This window comes from Embiotoca jacksoni, unplaced genomic scaffold (genome assembly GCF_022577435.1).
Source record: "Embiotoca jacksoni isolate LCO1_2020_lvr unplaced genomic scaffold, fEmbJac1.0.p SCAF_11, whole genome shotgun sequence".
NCBI classification, from domain to species: domain Eukaryota; kingdom Metazoa; phylum Chordata; class Actinopteri; family Embiotocidae; genus Embiotoca; species Embiotoca jacksoni.
The window spans coordinates 16,189,635-16,202,565 of NW_027185241.1; the positions used below are offsets into that span (position 1 = coordinate 16,189,635).

The window sequence follows — 12,931 nt, forward strand, 5'->3', positions numbered from 1 at the left end:
ACACATTGTTCTTTTTCTTTTTTTTTTCTTTTTTTGTAAATATTTGCATAGTCATGTTTTTCCCAAAAAACGGACAATGACTGAAGTGTTTCTGCCATGTGGGCAGCTTTCAGACTCACCTACGTACGGTACACATATGCTGGTCGACCAGATTGCCTACACAGTGGGACATGGCACCAGGTACCTTTGAGTTAATGAACTACCACCTGCTCCATGTTAAATGTCACTTCAGATTTGTGCCGTTAGAATAAGATGACTTCAGCATGACTGATTCATTCAAAGTAGCATAATAATGTCATATCGTATCATTGGAAATGAGAATCAGAACCTTTTGCATCCCAAAATATATCTTTCCAGATAGCCACAAGCACACAAGGATCTCTTTTAGAAGATCATTTACAAATCTACATAAGTCCTTTTGCTTGCCCTTTGGAATAAAACACACAGACACACATCTATGTCTGTATTCCCTTCACAGGAAACAAGTGCTCAGTAAAATACCTAGATCATGCCTGATCAGTCTAATACGAGCAGACAGATGGGGAAACTGCCAGAAACGGAGAGAAAACCATGTGCGGCGCATCAACCGTCTGTGGGCCGTAACCCACAGGTTGGGAGGAAATAGAAGCCAGCTGAATTCGGGACTCGCCTGGTGAATCTGTTTTCTCAGCTCACATCCAAAGTGGAAAGAGAGACACAGATGGATCGAGCTGGAGGGGGGGACCTCTGTTTATATCTGAGGCCGAGGAGGAGGAATCTCAGAAAGAAAAAAGTGTTTGTAACTTTAAAGAAAGTCCATTAGTGCAAAGTGATTTTATTTCTTGTTTTGCTTGTTTTGCTTGCATCATCAGAAAGCAGACAGAAAATAATGTTAACAAGTTACTGTTGATGGGTACCTTTAGGCTGCTTTAAACCAAACTCCTCTTTGAAAATACAGCAGCAGCCCCGTCTGATTCCCCAAAATTGACTTCCCATGTTGGGATACAGTCACATGCAGGGAATCTGAAGAAAATACTAAAATACAAGTACCTCAAATTTGCAGTTGAGTACTTATTTACTTTCACTACTGAAAAAAATATTCAGTAATGTTTCTACTGCAAGAAAACCTTCCATCCACGTAGAGTATATACGTTTTCAGAATCCATTAAGCTTGATGATAATTGAATGTTCTGTATTTATTCAATGTGACTTGGAAAAACACTTTACTAGGCTAAAGGTCAAAATGTGTTTCAACTCCCAAATAACAATGCACTTTCTGAATCGAAGTGAAAATGATCGTATTTTTATGACATTTCCACATGACAGTTCTGACATCATCCCCCCCGGCTGCTTGGCACTCTGCTCTCCATTGACACCGATGAAAGAGGCAGAAAGAGGATCAACACAGTCGCTGAGTTAAGTGACTGTGGATGTAGTGCGACCATGTGACTCGCTTGTTACTCCTCAGGCTGTGGAGAGGAGGCCTGTGTGCATCACGGGACTCGCCTTACGATGCTCCCCCAGACGCAGAGCCCCGGTCCCTGGGCTCTGACAGCAGACAGGGCTGACGTAAATGCGCTCCCTGCTGTGTTGTCACCACACCGCAGCTCGGCACCCCCGAGGCCACAGGCGCGATTCATGTCTTTTCAGATCCAACTCTCCATAAGAAAAAAAAAAAAAAAACAGTAAAAAAACAGTCTTTCCTATGACAGCTTCAACTTCTGCTATCGCTCAAAGCTCCTGTTGTGTTCAGATTCAAACACACACTTTTAGACAGACACCTTATTCATATTGACAACCGCACGCCTTTCAGTAAATGTCACTTGGAGAAAGCTTAGCCAAAACCTCTTAATGGTTGGCATCAAACACTCACCACACCCATTAACACATTTTAACAATGTGCAGAAATAGAAACAGTGCGTCCATTGTGACTCACAGGCCTTTGCTATGCATCTGGGTATCTTAACACGGCCTACTACTTGTGTGCTGGCACAGTCTGTGTATATGTACTTGTATAATAACTCAGCAGTGAGCTTGTTAACGTGGATCCCGCTCCATACTTCTGCTCGTGAAGGCTCCAAGTTGAGATTGAAAATCTCAATTAATAGAAAACCTTTCTTGACGGCGAAGCGGCAGCATGTAATACCTGTCAGTCAGAGCTAATCAGGAAACAACGCAGACAGTCTGCACTGGATTAGAAATTAGGAGGCAGGATGATCAAGTGGGGTCACTGCACTCTGCTGCATTAGCTCAGGTCTGAAACTCCTGAAACCACAGGCACAGCTCTGCAGCCTCTTAAGGAGCTCAGGCAGCCTAATCAAAATCCAATCATCTCCCTTTTTTTCACCCCCCCCCCCCCCCCTTCCTCTATCTTTTGGTCCTGAGAGAAACAATTACTTGTGGAGTGTGGAGGAAACCTAGGGGTCCTGGGCTCCTCCAGCAGCAACAGCAACAGCAGCAGCAGTCCAGTGCTTTAAAGTACTTTTATTGGATATCAGCGCTGGAAAGAGAGTCCAAAGAAAATAGGTCTTATTCATTATTAGAGCCAGCTGCGGCTTTCCACACTGATGACTCATCCATTTTTCTTTCCCCCCCTATTCTTTTTTTTCTTTTTTTTTTTCTTTTTTTTTTTTTTCTTTCTTGGTGTGGTAAAGATGGGTGGTGGTGGTAGTGGGGGTGGGGGAGGGGAGGGGTTCTCTGTTAGAGGACTCGGCCAAGTTGACACAGAGCCCACATTCACTGGTTGTTGTTTGTTTGGATTACGGAGGGTAGTGCAGCCACAATAGTGCCTACTCACTCCTTTACTCAGCCTCACTGCGCCACGTGGACTCCCTGCACGTTTTTTAACGACTCCACCTTTTTTTCTTTTCTACTTTTTCCCCCCCCTCAGTGCCGATAATAAAGACAGAACCCAGTGATGAGTATGATTCTCTGGGAAGTGTGGGGCTGTCCATGCACTCAGAGCCCTACTACAGCCAGCCCAGGCTCACTACCATCATGCCTGTGGCCGATCCTGACGTCTGCCTGGTCAGTGGCTACGCTCCCTGCCCGCCTTGCCATGCCGCCATGCCGTCGTCGTCCCCCAGCTCCAGCCCCACCCTGCACGACCTGTCCCCCGTGGCATACAGCAAGTGCCTCCCCAACAGTCCCACCCATGCGGCGCCGCCAGGTCCGGTGGTGTCCCCCATTCATGAGACCCCCGGTCGCCCTAACCTCGCCCACCCGCCGTCACCAGACCACACTTCCCCGCTCGGGATGCTCCACTCCCAGGGCAGCCCCAACCACCTCAACAGCCCAGGTTACCACCCTATGTATGCCAACAGCAGCCCCTCGTCCTCGCCGGTGTCCCACCCGTCCACTCCTGGCGGGCCCGCGGAGAGCCCTTTCGTCCCGGCCTACAGCCCCATTCAGGCGCAGGCAGCAGCCAGTTCGGCCCCAGCAGGAGGGAGCTCACCCAGCCTGCTGTCCGAGGACGCCAGCCCCCCTTCGATGGCCATCACCGTCAAACAGGAGCCCCAGGAGTTGGACCAGATGTACCTAGATGATGGTGAGTTCCCACAAACAAGGTGTACACGTATACAAGTTTTCATTTGATGATAATTTTTAGTTTTTCGAGATGAAAGTCCCTCTTAATGAGCTCACTGTCCCTGCCAGGAAAGGCTGTTTACGTAGCACATCACATTTATTTAACACCTTTAGCTTATCTGCCGGCCCTCACACATAGCCGCGCCCAGCAGCACCTCTCAGTGTTTCCTGATGAAATTCTGGCAGCAGATTTGCGTCACATTTGTTTAATTTTAGACCCTGCGGCTTTATTTGCTTTTGGTTTAACGGGGCGGCGTGGCTCATGTTGTCCGAGTGGCTGCTTTTATACTTTCAAACGGTAAATTGCCTTGATGGGATTTTTGAAACAATCTGTCAAAACATCAGAGCACCGAGGTCAGCTGGGGAGCAGCAGAACAAAAACAGTGGCACACGCGGAGCCAACCAAACTGTTGACACAACGGCTAATGAAGGAAGCAAAACAATGGGTAGGGGTTTCCTGCACCGGACCGCTATTTCCCCTCACAACGTTTCAGGGAGGGATGCTGGGAGGCAGGAGGCAGAGGGCTTTGTTTTCCTGTCTTCTCCCCACGGAGTCGACACCATGCGGCTGTCGTCATCAGGGGAGACTGTGGGGTCACTGGTCTCCCTCCGGCAATGAAACCAGTCACACCCAAGGGACCATATGGTCGGGTTTATTGCCTCCTGCGTCCACCTCGCGTTCTGTCTCTCAGGTCAGCAACCTGTTATCTGTGTTCGCAGAGGCTCCACTTGTTGTTATGATATAGAACACATCACTGGCATCGTGCCCGCTTGAAATGCTAAAAATCCCCCTCCATCCTAGTAGAGCTGGGGGACACTCTCAGGAATATCACCCTTCCTGTGCACCTTTTGTTCTATATACCGATGTAGTGTGTGTGTGTGTGTGTGTGTGTGTGTGTGTGTGTGTGTGTGTGTGTGTGTGTGTGTGTGTGTGTGTGTGTGTGCGCGTGCTCATGCACGAGTATTCGCACTTCACTCAACAGCTCTGGGAGCAGACGGGTGATAGGCATGAGGGGACCAGGGGAGTTTTCCTGTGGAACTGTAATTGAGTTGAAATGCGGTTGTCAGCATATCTGTCAGTCTTGATGAGTCCCATTAGTCCTCACCTCATAAACACACAATACAGACACGGGGGTGTGGTTTGTGTGTGTGTGTGTGTGTGTGTGTGTGGTGGTGGTGGTGGTTTGGGGGAGGGGGGTCTATCTGTTATCAGCTCTATAAACTGATTTCAAACTTTTTTCTCTTCTCATTCCTTTTTTTTATTTGTCTTTTCTCATTTTCTCGAGCTCACAGCTACGCTGCATTTGCATTTCAAATCCTCTCTCACTCTGTAACTGCACAGAAGCTTTAATTTAAGCATTAATTGAATTAGGTGAAACTATAGCTTTATTCTTTGAAATAAGGAAGACAGAGGTGCTTTTACACCAACGGTATGCACTGATACGTTCACGTAAAATCATGTAACCTTGTTTCTGTTCGCCACCACTCCATCCACTGTCACTTTACCGAGCTCCATCTTCCTCCAACCCGGTGGCCAAATGTATTCAGCCAGTGATTACAGTTGCATTAGGGACGCGCAGAAATGTGTATTGATTTTCGTAGGACAGCGAGGCAGCCCCTTGAAACCGTCAGCGTGCTGACGGTTTGCATCACCTACCGTCTGTGCGCGCCTCTGTGGTGAGCTCCTGCAGTCCTGGTAAGTGTGCGGTGGTAACAGCATCCTGCAAAGGCATCTGCTGCTCCCCGGTCCGGCCCTATCCCAAACCCCTTCAAATGAGCCCTAAGCTAAAGTAAATAAGATCGGAAGGCGGCTCAAAGGGCGTCCTGCTCCCCATCCGCAAGCATTACCGCCGCATGTTAGCGAGCTCGGCGCTCCATTAGAGAAGGAAGAGAAGCAGATGACCTCACCTCGGCAGCAGTGATTTAACGCTAGCCGCGCAGAGCAGCGTTTCCTCCCCAGCAATCGGGGAGCCGGTGATTTGGAGTCTGCGGGAGCACAGTTGATCTTCCCCAAGAGTGGTGCACCTCCCACGCTCGAACGCTGAGGCCTCCGGCTCTCATCAGCCAGAGGAAATGTGTCTCTCCGGCGCGGCCCGGATTTTTAGACAGCCCCTGAGAAATCACTCAACTTATCCACGGTGAGCTACTGTACCGCGAGGAGCTGGGTTAGTACGGAGGGAGTCTGAGACGTGAACCCCCCTGACTGCCGTACACAGTCTCCACTGGAAACTGCTAAACTTTTCCCTCCGCCGTGATAGAAGCTCACTAACTACAGTGCGAGGCGTGAGGCGGTAATTCTGGGATCTACACCGAGGTTTTATGGGAGGAATCCAGTTGGCAGTCAGATCACCGTTGAAGCACCCATTTTCACTCAGCGGCACATTGGCTTTCACCTGCCACAGCCTCGCCCGTAGCTGGAGGCTCGGCCACAGATCAACATGGTTTTAGGTAAAGGAGTTAAGAAAAGCATGAAACACCCGCTGCTCGAAGACTGCGCCTCGTTGCATTGTTGACTAACTGTCGTAAACAACTCATGGTGGGGCTCACATAAAACCCACGTTTTCAGACATTTCGCACTTACTCACACCCCACTATCTGTATTTTACAAGGCGCACGACTGCTAGAAAAATGGCAGTCAAATGACATCAGGGTATATAACAGGAGAATTTTCTCGTTTGCCTCGTTAGCCGTGCCAATTAAGCCTAAAAAAAGAAACGCCAAGATGACGGCATGTTTTGTCATACGTCTGAAGGAGCGTGTCTGGTGACATCATACCCCCTTCTTGTCTCAAATAATCCCCAACACATATGTCCACCTATGTGCACACACACACACACACACACAGAAATACACTTTTAATCTTAGGCTTTTTTTTTTAGACAGTTTTGGAAAAGGCAGCCCACATCACACGCTGCAAACCCTCCACTTTGAACCCCGTTCCTGGTGTTTATAGGTATTTTGCTCTGTGTGTGTGTGTGTGTGTGTGTGTGTGTGTGTGTGTGTGTGTGTGTGTGTGTGTGTAGAGCAGGAGCAGTGTGTGCTGGCTGGGCCCGGCATTCGGCCCTGCGAGGCTGCTGCCGTGTGTCCTGTCTCATTAGCTGCCGCTGTGACGGGTGATATCATGAAACGTAGCTGAATGCGGCGCACAACGCAGGAACTCGTGCTAATCAGAGAGCCAGATTTCTCCCAGCTGCCTCTGCAGGGAAACAGAGGGCCCTTATTCCCCCAAACATAACAAAAACACAGAGTGCAACGTGGCCTCCGTCGATTTCTGACATTTGACATATGTGCTCTGATTGCCTCGTGTTTGCAGGGGAGCTTTTCCTTGTGATTGTTTCCTCCTCAATTCAGGGTTGGTGCATTTGAAACTCTATTAGGGCTTGTTTTCTCAAACCGAAAACAGAGATGTTGTCGATTCTCCCTTTCCCCCCCTCCATCCTTCCCTCCAGCATCAAAAAAAAAATAAAGGCCTCCTAACCTTCCTGAGGATCTCCGTCCACCACCGACGCTTCTGAAGGCAACTTGAGGTATTCCTCATGGAAACTTTTACACATCTTGGCGAGTTGCCCAGACCCCAGGACTCCGCAAAACCCCTAATGATGATTGAGAGCGCGTCCGCACCGTGCTGAAAACATGCTGAGTCGCTCACATCGGAGTGTGCCGCAAGGCTGGATTGGACGGAGGGGGAGCAGAAGACTGAGAAGATTTAGTGGGGGGGAAGGGTGTTCATTAAAGTGGAGGTTGAAGTGTCTAATGGGACTCACTAAAGAAAGGCTGCTCCTGTATGTTTAGACAGTACGTTTGTGTGTGCGTGTTTGTCTCTATTAGTCGATGGAGTCGGCTCCGTGCGGAAGCACCGTGAGCGACAGCGTGGGCTTTCACAGCGCTTCACCTCTCACCCCTCTGGCCTTTTGGGAGCAGGTCAAGCTCCAGCTAATAGTATGCAGAAAGAAAGGCTGTCTTGTGGTTAAGTGCAATGCCTAGAACACCGTCTCCTGCTACACATAGGGATATTGACGGTTACAAGAAAAAGCGTTATGGCTTTTTTATTATTTATGACCACAAAGAGGATGTGGATATTTTACTATTGTTGTTATTGCTGCCTTCTCATATTAGGGATCCCGTTTTCCTGGCAGCTCCTGACATGGTGAGGTACGAGCTAAAGTTTGGGCTTTGCTGGAGAAGTTTTATAGTCATGGGAAAAATGAATAGGAGAGTGCACTCGTGGATTGGCCTTTGGGTCATTGACCGTATATGCTAAGGAGCACCAACTGCACTTCTGGGATCAGCAATAGACTTGATTAAAATTTCTTCTCATTAAGATTAAAAATCATTAACCTTTACTGTGTGAATTGAGCAGCTTTGGCTCTTATTGCCCATTATCAGATACTACAGACCCCACTAAGCACTATAAAGGTGTGTGTGCTCTGTAGTAAACATGATCTGCTTGTGGTAGAAGTTGTATTAACTGATCAATTCACTTATACATTTTAAGTGAAACACATCAACTTTTTAGTCTTTTTACAGACTTGTTAATCGCACTGGAAAAGAGGATCTGTGGTCAAATAAAAGTCCTCACACCCTGTGGCAGCACACAGTTGGAGACATGAAGTAATTCTCATAAAGTTAGATAACAGCGTGGTTAAACACACTGTTCGTTTGTAATATAAAGTATGGAAGTACAGTAATGGAACCCAGCAGAAGAGGAATACCTTTGCAGTTGAGTGAAAGTCCTCTGGATCACCTTCTCGCCCTCTGTTTCCTCTTACATCTCTTTTATCTCCATCCCATTGGCTCAACATAAGAGCCTTCAGATTCCTAGTTGGGACCAGATTTTTCTTTTTTTTGTACAACACGTTATAAAACCAACTCAATTGTAGACACTATTGTCCCAGATTGCTCGCAGTTTAGCAAATAATTGGATCTAAGTGGTTACATACGACAGTGGCAACAGGGTCACCGTATTCATCTCTTTTCTTTTTAGTTTGTGTTTTATTATTATTAGTTGTGATGAGATGAGATGAATCTGTAAGACATCAGTCCATTTGTTACGGCAGCAGGTTGGCTCTTTTGTGCGCGTGTGCACCCCGAACCTTTGGCAGCGGACCCAGAGGATCTGGTCTGGTTTCAGTCGCTCCGTCATAATATCCACAGTCACTGAGAAGGAATGTGTCTGCTGAAGAACTGCAGCTAAATTATCTAAACAAATTGGATTTCTTCTGTGTCTGCGATCTGCACACGGACACATTTAGATGAGAGATTCAAGTTTTTTCTTTTGCCAAATGTCAGAAATGTGCGGCACAGAAATGATTTGTGTCTACTTTCTGTGTGAACTGACACACTGTGTTTGCTTTCTATGGAAGGCAATTACCTGGCATCAACAGCACAATTAACTTCAGTGAAGTGTACAATCAAATCTAGCAGAGCAAAGCCACAAGGCACAGTAGATGCTTCACTGTCCAGGCACATTCGAGTCTATTCATTAGAGCTATATTCCTTCACTTCATCATACGTCATGTATTTCTTGTAGTTTCTCCTGACGCAGCTGTTTAGAGGGCTCGGTTTGTGTGGCGAACATTCTGAGGTTTGAGAAACACGCGTTGAAAAGCCGCCGAGCCGCACGGATCACAGCGGGTCAGGACTCAGACAGGGCCTGTGGCTTGGCTGGGACCTTCCTGTGTATATCTGTGATCATGGAGCTGCCACCTCATGCCAGACACCCTCATTACTGAATCATAATATGACAAATGTCAGTGTGGTCTACTGCTCTGACAGGATGATCACTGAATGAGTCTCCTTTTCCTCGGAAGGTCGTTATCATGCGTTGGAGAAGTTGGAGAAGGCTGCGTTTAAGATGTGATTTCATTCTCATTTAAGTCCTTGTCTCTTGACTTTCTGACTTGTATTATCTGATTTTGAAGGCTGTATTGCTCAGCGGGCGAAATGTCATCGTTTCATGTGCAGAACTCAAATGCCTTCGGTGATTTCAGTTGCTTCGTTTGGTTTGTTTGTGACTAAAAGAACTCACTGCTCTCCCCCTAAAACACTGTTCCCCTTTGGACATGGCTGATCGTACTGTGAGCACCATAAATGCTGCACAGTCACAGAAACCATAAATTTGTTTTGAATCCTGGATATTTCCTCCTGGCTTTAAAAAAAAATATGAGCACATGGAAAAGTCATACAGTCCAGGCGCACGCTAAACACCCAACGAGCACTGAATCTGATTTGCTAAAAGACTACGTTAGCTTCTTCCAAAAGGAAGGACAGAGGTCACGATCAGCCTCTGTTCAGCAGCCCTGGAGCTTATAGTGTGTTTTGCTCAGGGACACATAAACAGTCACAAACAGTTGAATGTGCTTCAAAGAGGGGATCGTCCATATGAATACAGTGACCACAGCAAGCTGCTCACTAGTTGGACATAAATACCTGCGGCATCAGTAAACAGGAGCAGGTCTCCATCGCAGACCGAGAAATAACAGATCTGCATCTGAAATCCGTTACCTCAGTGAAATAGTATCCTGTAGCGACGGATGTCAACAGAGAAGTGTGGTCCAGGCTGGTGGGATGGGGAAAGCCGTTGAGTTTTGCAACTGTTGGCAGAGTTCGCCGTCTCCTTCCATGCACAAATACCTCTGATAGAAGAGGGAAGGAGAGGTCGTCATAAAGGGAAAACGAGTGGAGGAGGTGGAGGAGGGTGTCAGGACAGAAAGAAGAAGAGTGAAATATAGATGCAGATGTAAAATTTGAAAGAGTGAGAGTAGAATCTGTCACAAAAAAATAAATTAAAAAAAATGCACATGTCCATTTATTTTAGCACTGACTAGTCATTCTAAACACAAGCAGGTCAACATAAAATACAGATATTATGCCATTAATAGTCAATTTCTTTTTCAAAATCTACATTTAATTCACTTGTTAGAGATTTTTTTTTTTAAGCTGCTGTCTTACTGTGAAATGGAGGGACAGCCACAAGTCATGGTTTGTATTTCATGGTTTGGAGATTTTGGTCAGGAGATTCTCATCGTGTCCTCACATACAGGAATATTCAGCGAGCATGAAAAGAAGCAGGTCAGCCATAGAAATAAAAGAGACACAGAAAGATGTGGAGAAAGAGGGGAAAATCTGAGGTGGAAGAAAGTAGCATGCAATCTTGGTGATTTTTCCCTGGGAGCTTCTCCCACTGCCCCTGTTCTTCACACACACACACACACACACACACACACACACACACACACACACACACACACACACACACACACACACACACACACACACACACACACACACACACACACACACTCTACGTGCTATTTCACAGCTAAGGCTGTTAAAACCAAAACACTAAAAGTCAAAGAAAGAAAAATACGGGCCGAGTTAAAGATCACATTTTCTTCCTGTCCCTTCGGCGGCCGCTCACAGCGCAGAGACTGAACAAGCAGCGGGTGAATGGGTTTACTTCAGGGCAGGGAATGATCATAACCACTGAACTGTAAGTGTCCTACTGTTGACATGAAACCCATGGCAGTCATGAAGCCCAACCGGTCCCCCGACTCTCTGATTGTACTCGGCTGAGCCCAGTTGCGCTTTAAAACAACATGCTAAGCCTCGCTCTGTAAGGCTTTTTCATAATGGGAGAGATTAAATGATGAAAGTCCGCACTGCCGCTACGCAAACATCAAAATTAAGTTCTGTGGCTCAAGAAAGGCCAATGTGTTCTTAAAGTATCTGCCGTGTTTAGGACGGAAATATCCCAGATTTCACATGTTTATGTCTCATGAGTCAGTCGGTGCTCAAGCCCAAAACCCACAGACCTTATTTAGTGTAGAATAAATAAAACAGGTTGTTGTTAAGGAACTTAAATGTAGTTATAAAGAGATGCATGGACGTTTTATGTGTTTATTAATGTAGGCTACTAAGACAAACTCCCCCAAAGAGAGAATGACTGATAATGTGACATATTTATTATAATTCTGTAAATGACATATTGATTTTCACATACATCTGACCATCCTCTTGATGAAGGCCATGAAGTTCAGCTACAAGGAAATCTAGCAAGTGGACCATGAGTTAATAACATTTTGATATAGTGATTATTTATATGACTTCATATGTCTTTTCATAATATTTTACAGGTTATTAATCAGAACAATGTTTTTTTTTGTATTTTTGTAATAGTTATTCATAGCTTATAAATGACCAAAAAGCATTGTTCAATTATTAATTAAATATTATTGAAGTCATCATCTACAGCACTTCATAAAGGTTTTTTTTAAATAGAAATTGAAGTCGTTATGCCCTGAAAGTGAGAACTTACTGTTCTCTTAGACTCCTCAAATCTATTGGTCTAGAAGACCAACTAATTCTGTCTGCTTGTGCAGTAAATCAGCCGTGTCGAATCTGGAGAGTGCTGGAAGTCGGGAAAGCTCCGCGCCCAAACACTGCGAACCAAAATGTCACGTACATTTTAATAAAATCCGTCAGATTTACTGCACGACGGAGTGAAATAGCAGGCTCTTGTATCTGCTAAGGTATTCAAGTGGCAGGTTCCCTCCCTCGGCCACGGCAACTGTTAAATCTGTAAGATTTGAAACAGCACGAACAGAAGCAGGTGAGAACGGGGCTCTGTGATTTACAGGTGGCAGAAAACATCTCTGTCTCACTTACTATCTCTGGAAGAGTAGCTCTGTTTTCACCTTGCACTTGGAGACAGTCGGGGTTTCTTGACAACTATACAGACTCCAGATGGAAGTAAGTTTGTCTATGAAAATCAAAGCGAAGTCTGGGGGTGTTGGAAGAAGAGATAAGTGCATGTCTTGCCAAGATTGCATCTCTCCAGCTTCCAGAGTGAATGTGTCCATGATGTGCCCTGAAGAGACCTCCTCCTCTGTGTCCTTGAATCCCTGCAGGTGTTGAGGCTTTAAAGTTGTAGGGCGGCTCTCGGGGTCAGCAGACAGTGTTAATCAGATCACGCTCAGCTTCAGTACGGAGTCAGATTGCCAGCGGGGATGTTGGAAGAGAGAGGCCGTGTTCTTGAGCACAGATTTTATTACCTTTAGTATACTAATCTGTGCTTTTTCTGTGACTCTGAGGATGAAGCTGGATCAGTGGAAACGTTAGTTTCAACAGAGCATGTGAACCAAAGCTATAAAATAACCAATAAGACACTGAGGCTGCATGTTTTTAGCGCTGGTGTCCTGTTTGCTGTAGTTCTTATTTATTTGGAAAAAGCAGAAGGTGCTTTCTGAATCACATACTTTTTTTTCTTTTTACATTCGGGATGTACTGCAGCTGCCCTCACAAAGTATTTACTGTTGCATGTAGTATGCATACAATGAGGACATACTACTTTGGCCGTGAACTTTGA

General features: G+C 46.0%; 1 protein-coding gene across 1 annotated transcript in view; it reads left to right on the top strand.

Annotated features, from left to right (window-relative positions):
* Positions 1-12,931, top strand: part of LOC138194540 (nuclear factor of activated T-cells, cytoplasmic 1-like) — a 62,173-nt gene that overhangs the window by 38,116 nt on the left and 11,126 nt on the right. The window contains exon 9 of the mRNA XM_069143353.1: positions 2,870-3,526. Coding sequence (XP_068999454.1) covers positions 2,870-3,526 — 657 coding nt within the window. The remainder of the gene's footprint in view (positions 1-2,869; positions 3,527-12,931) is intronic.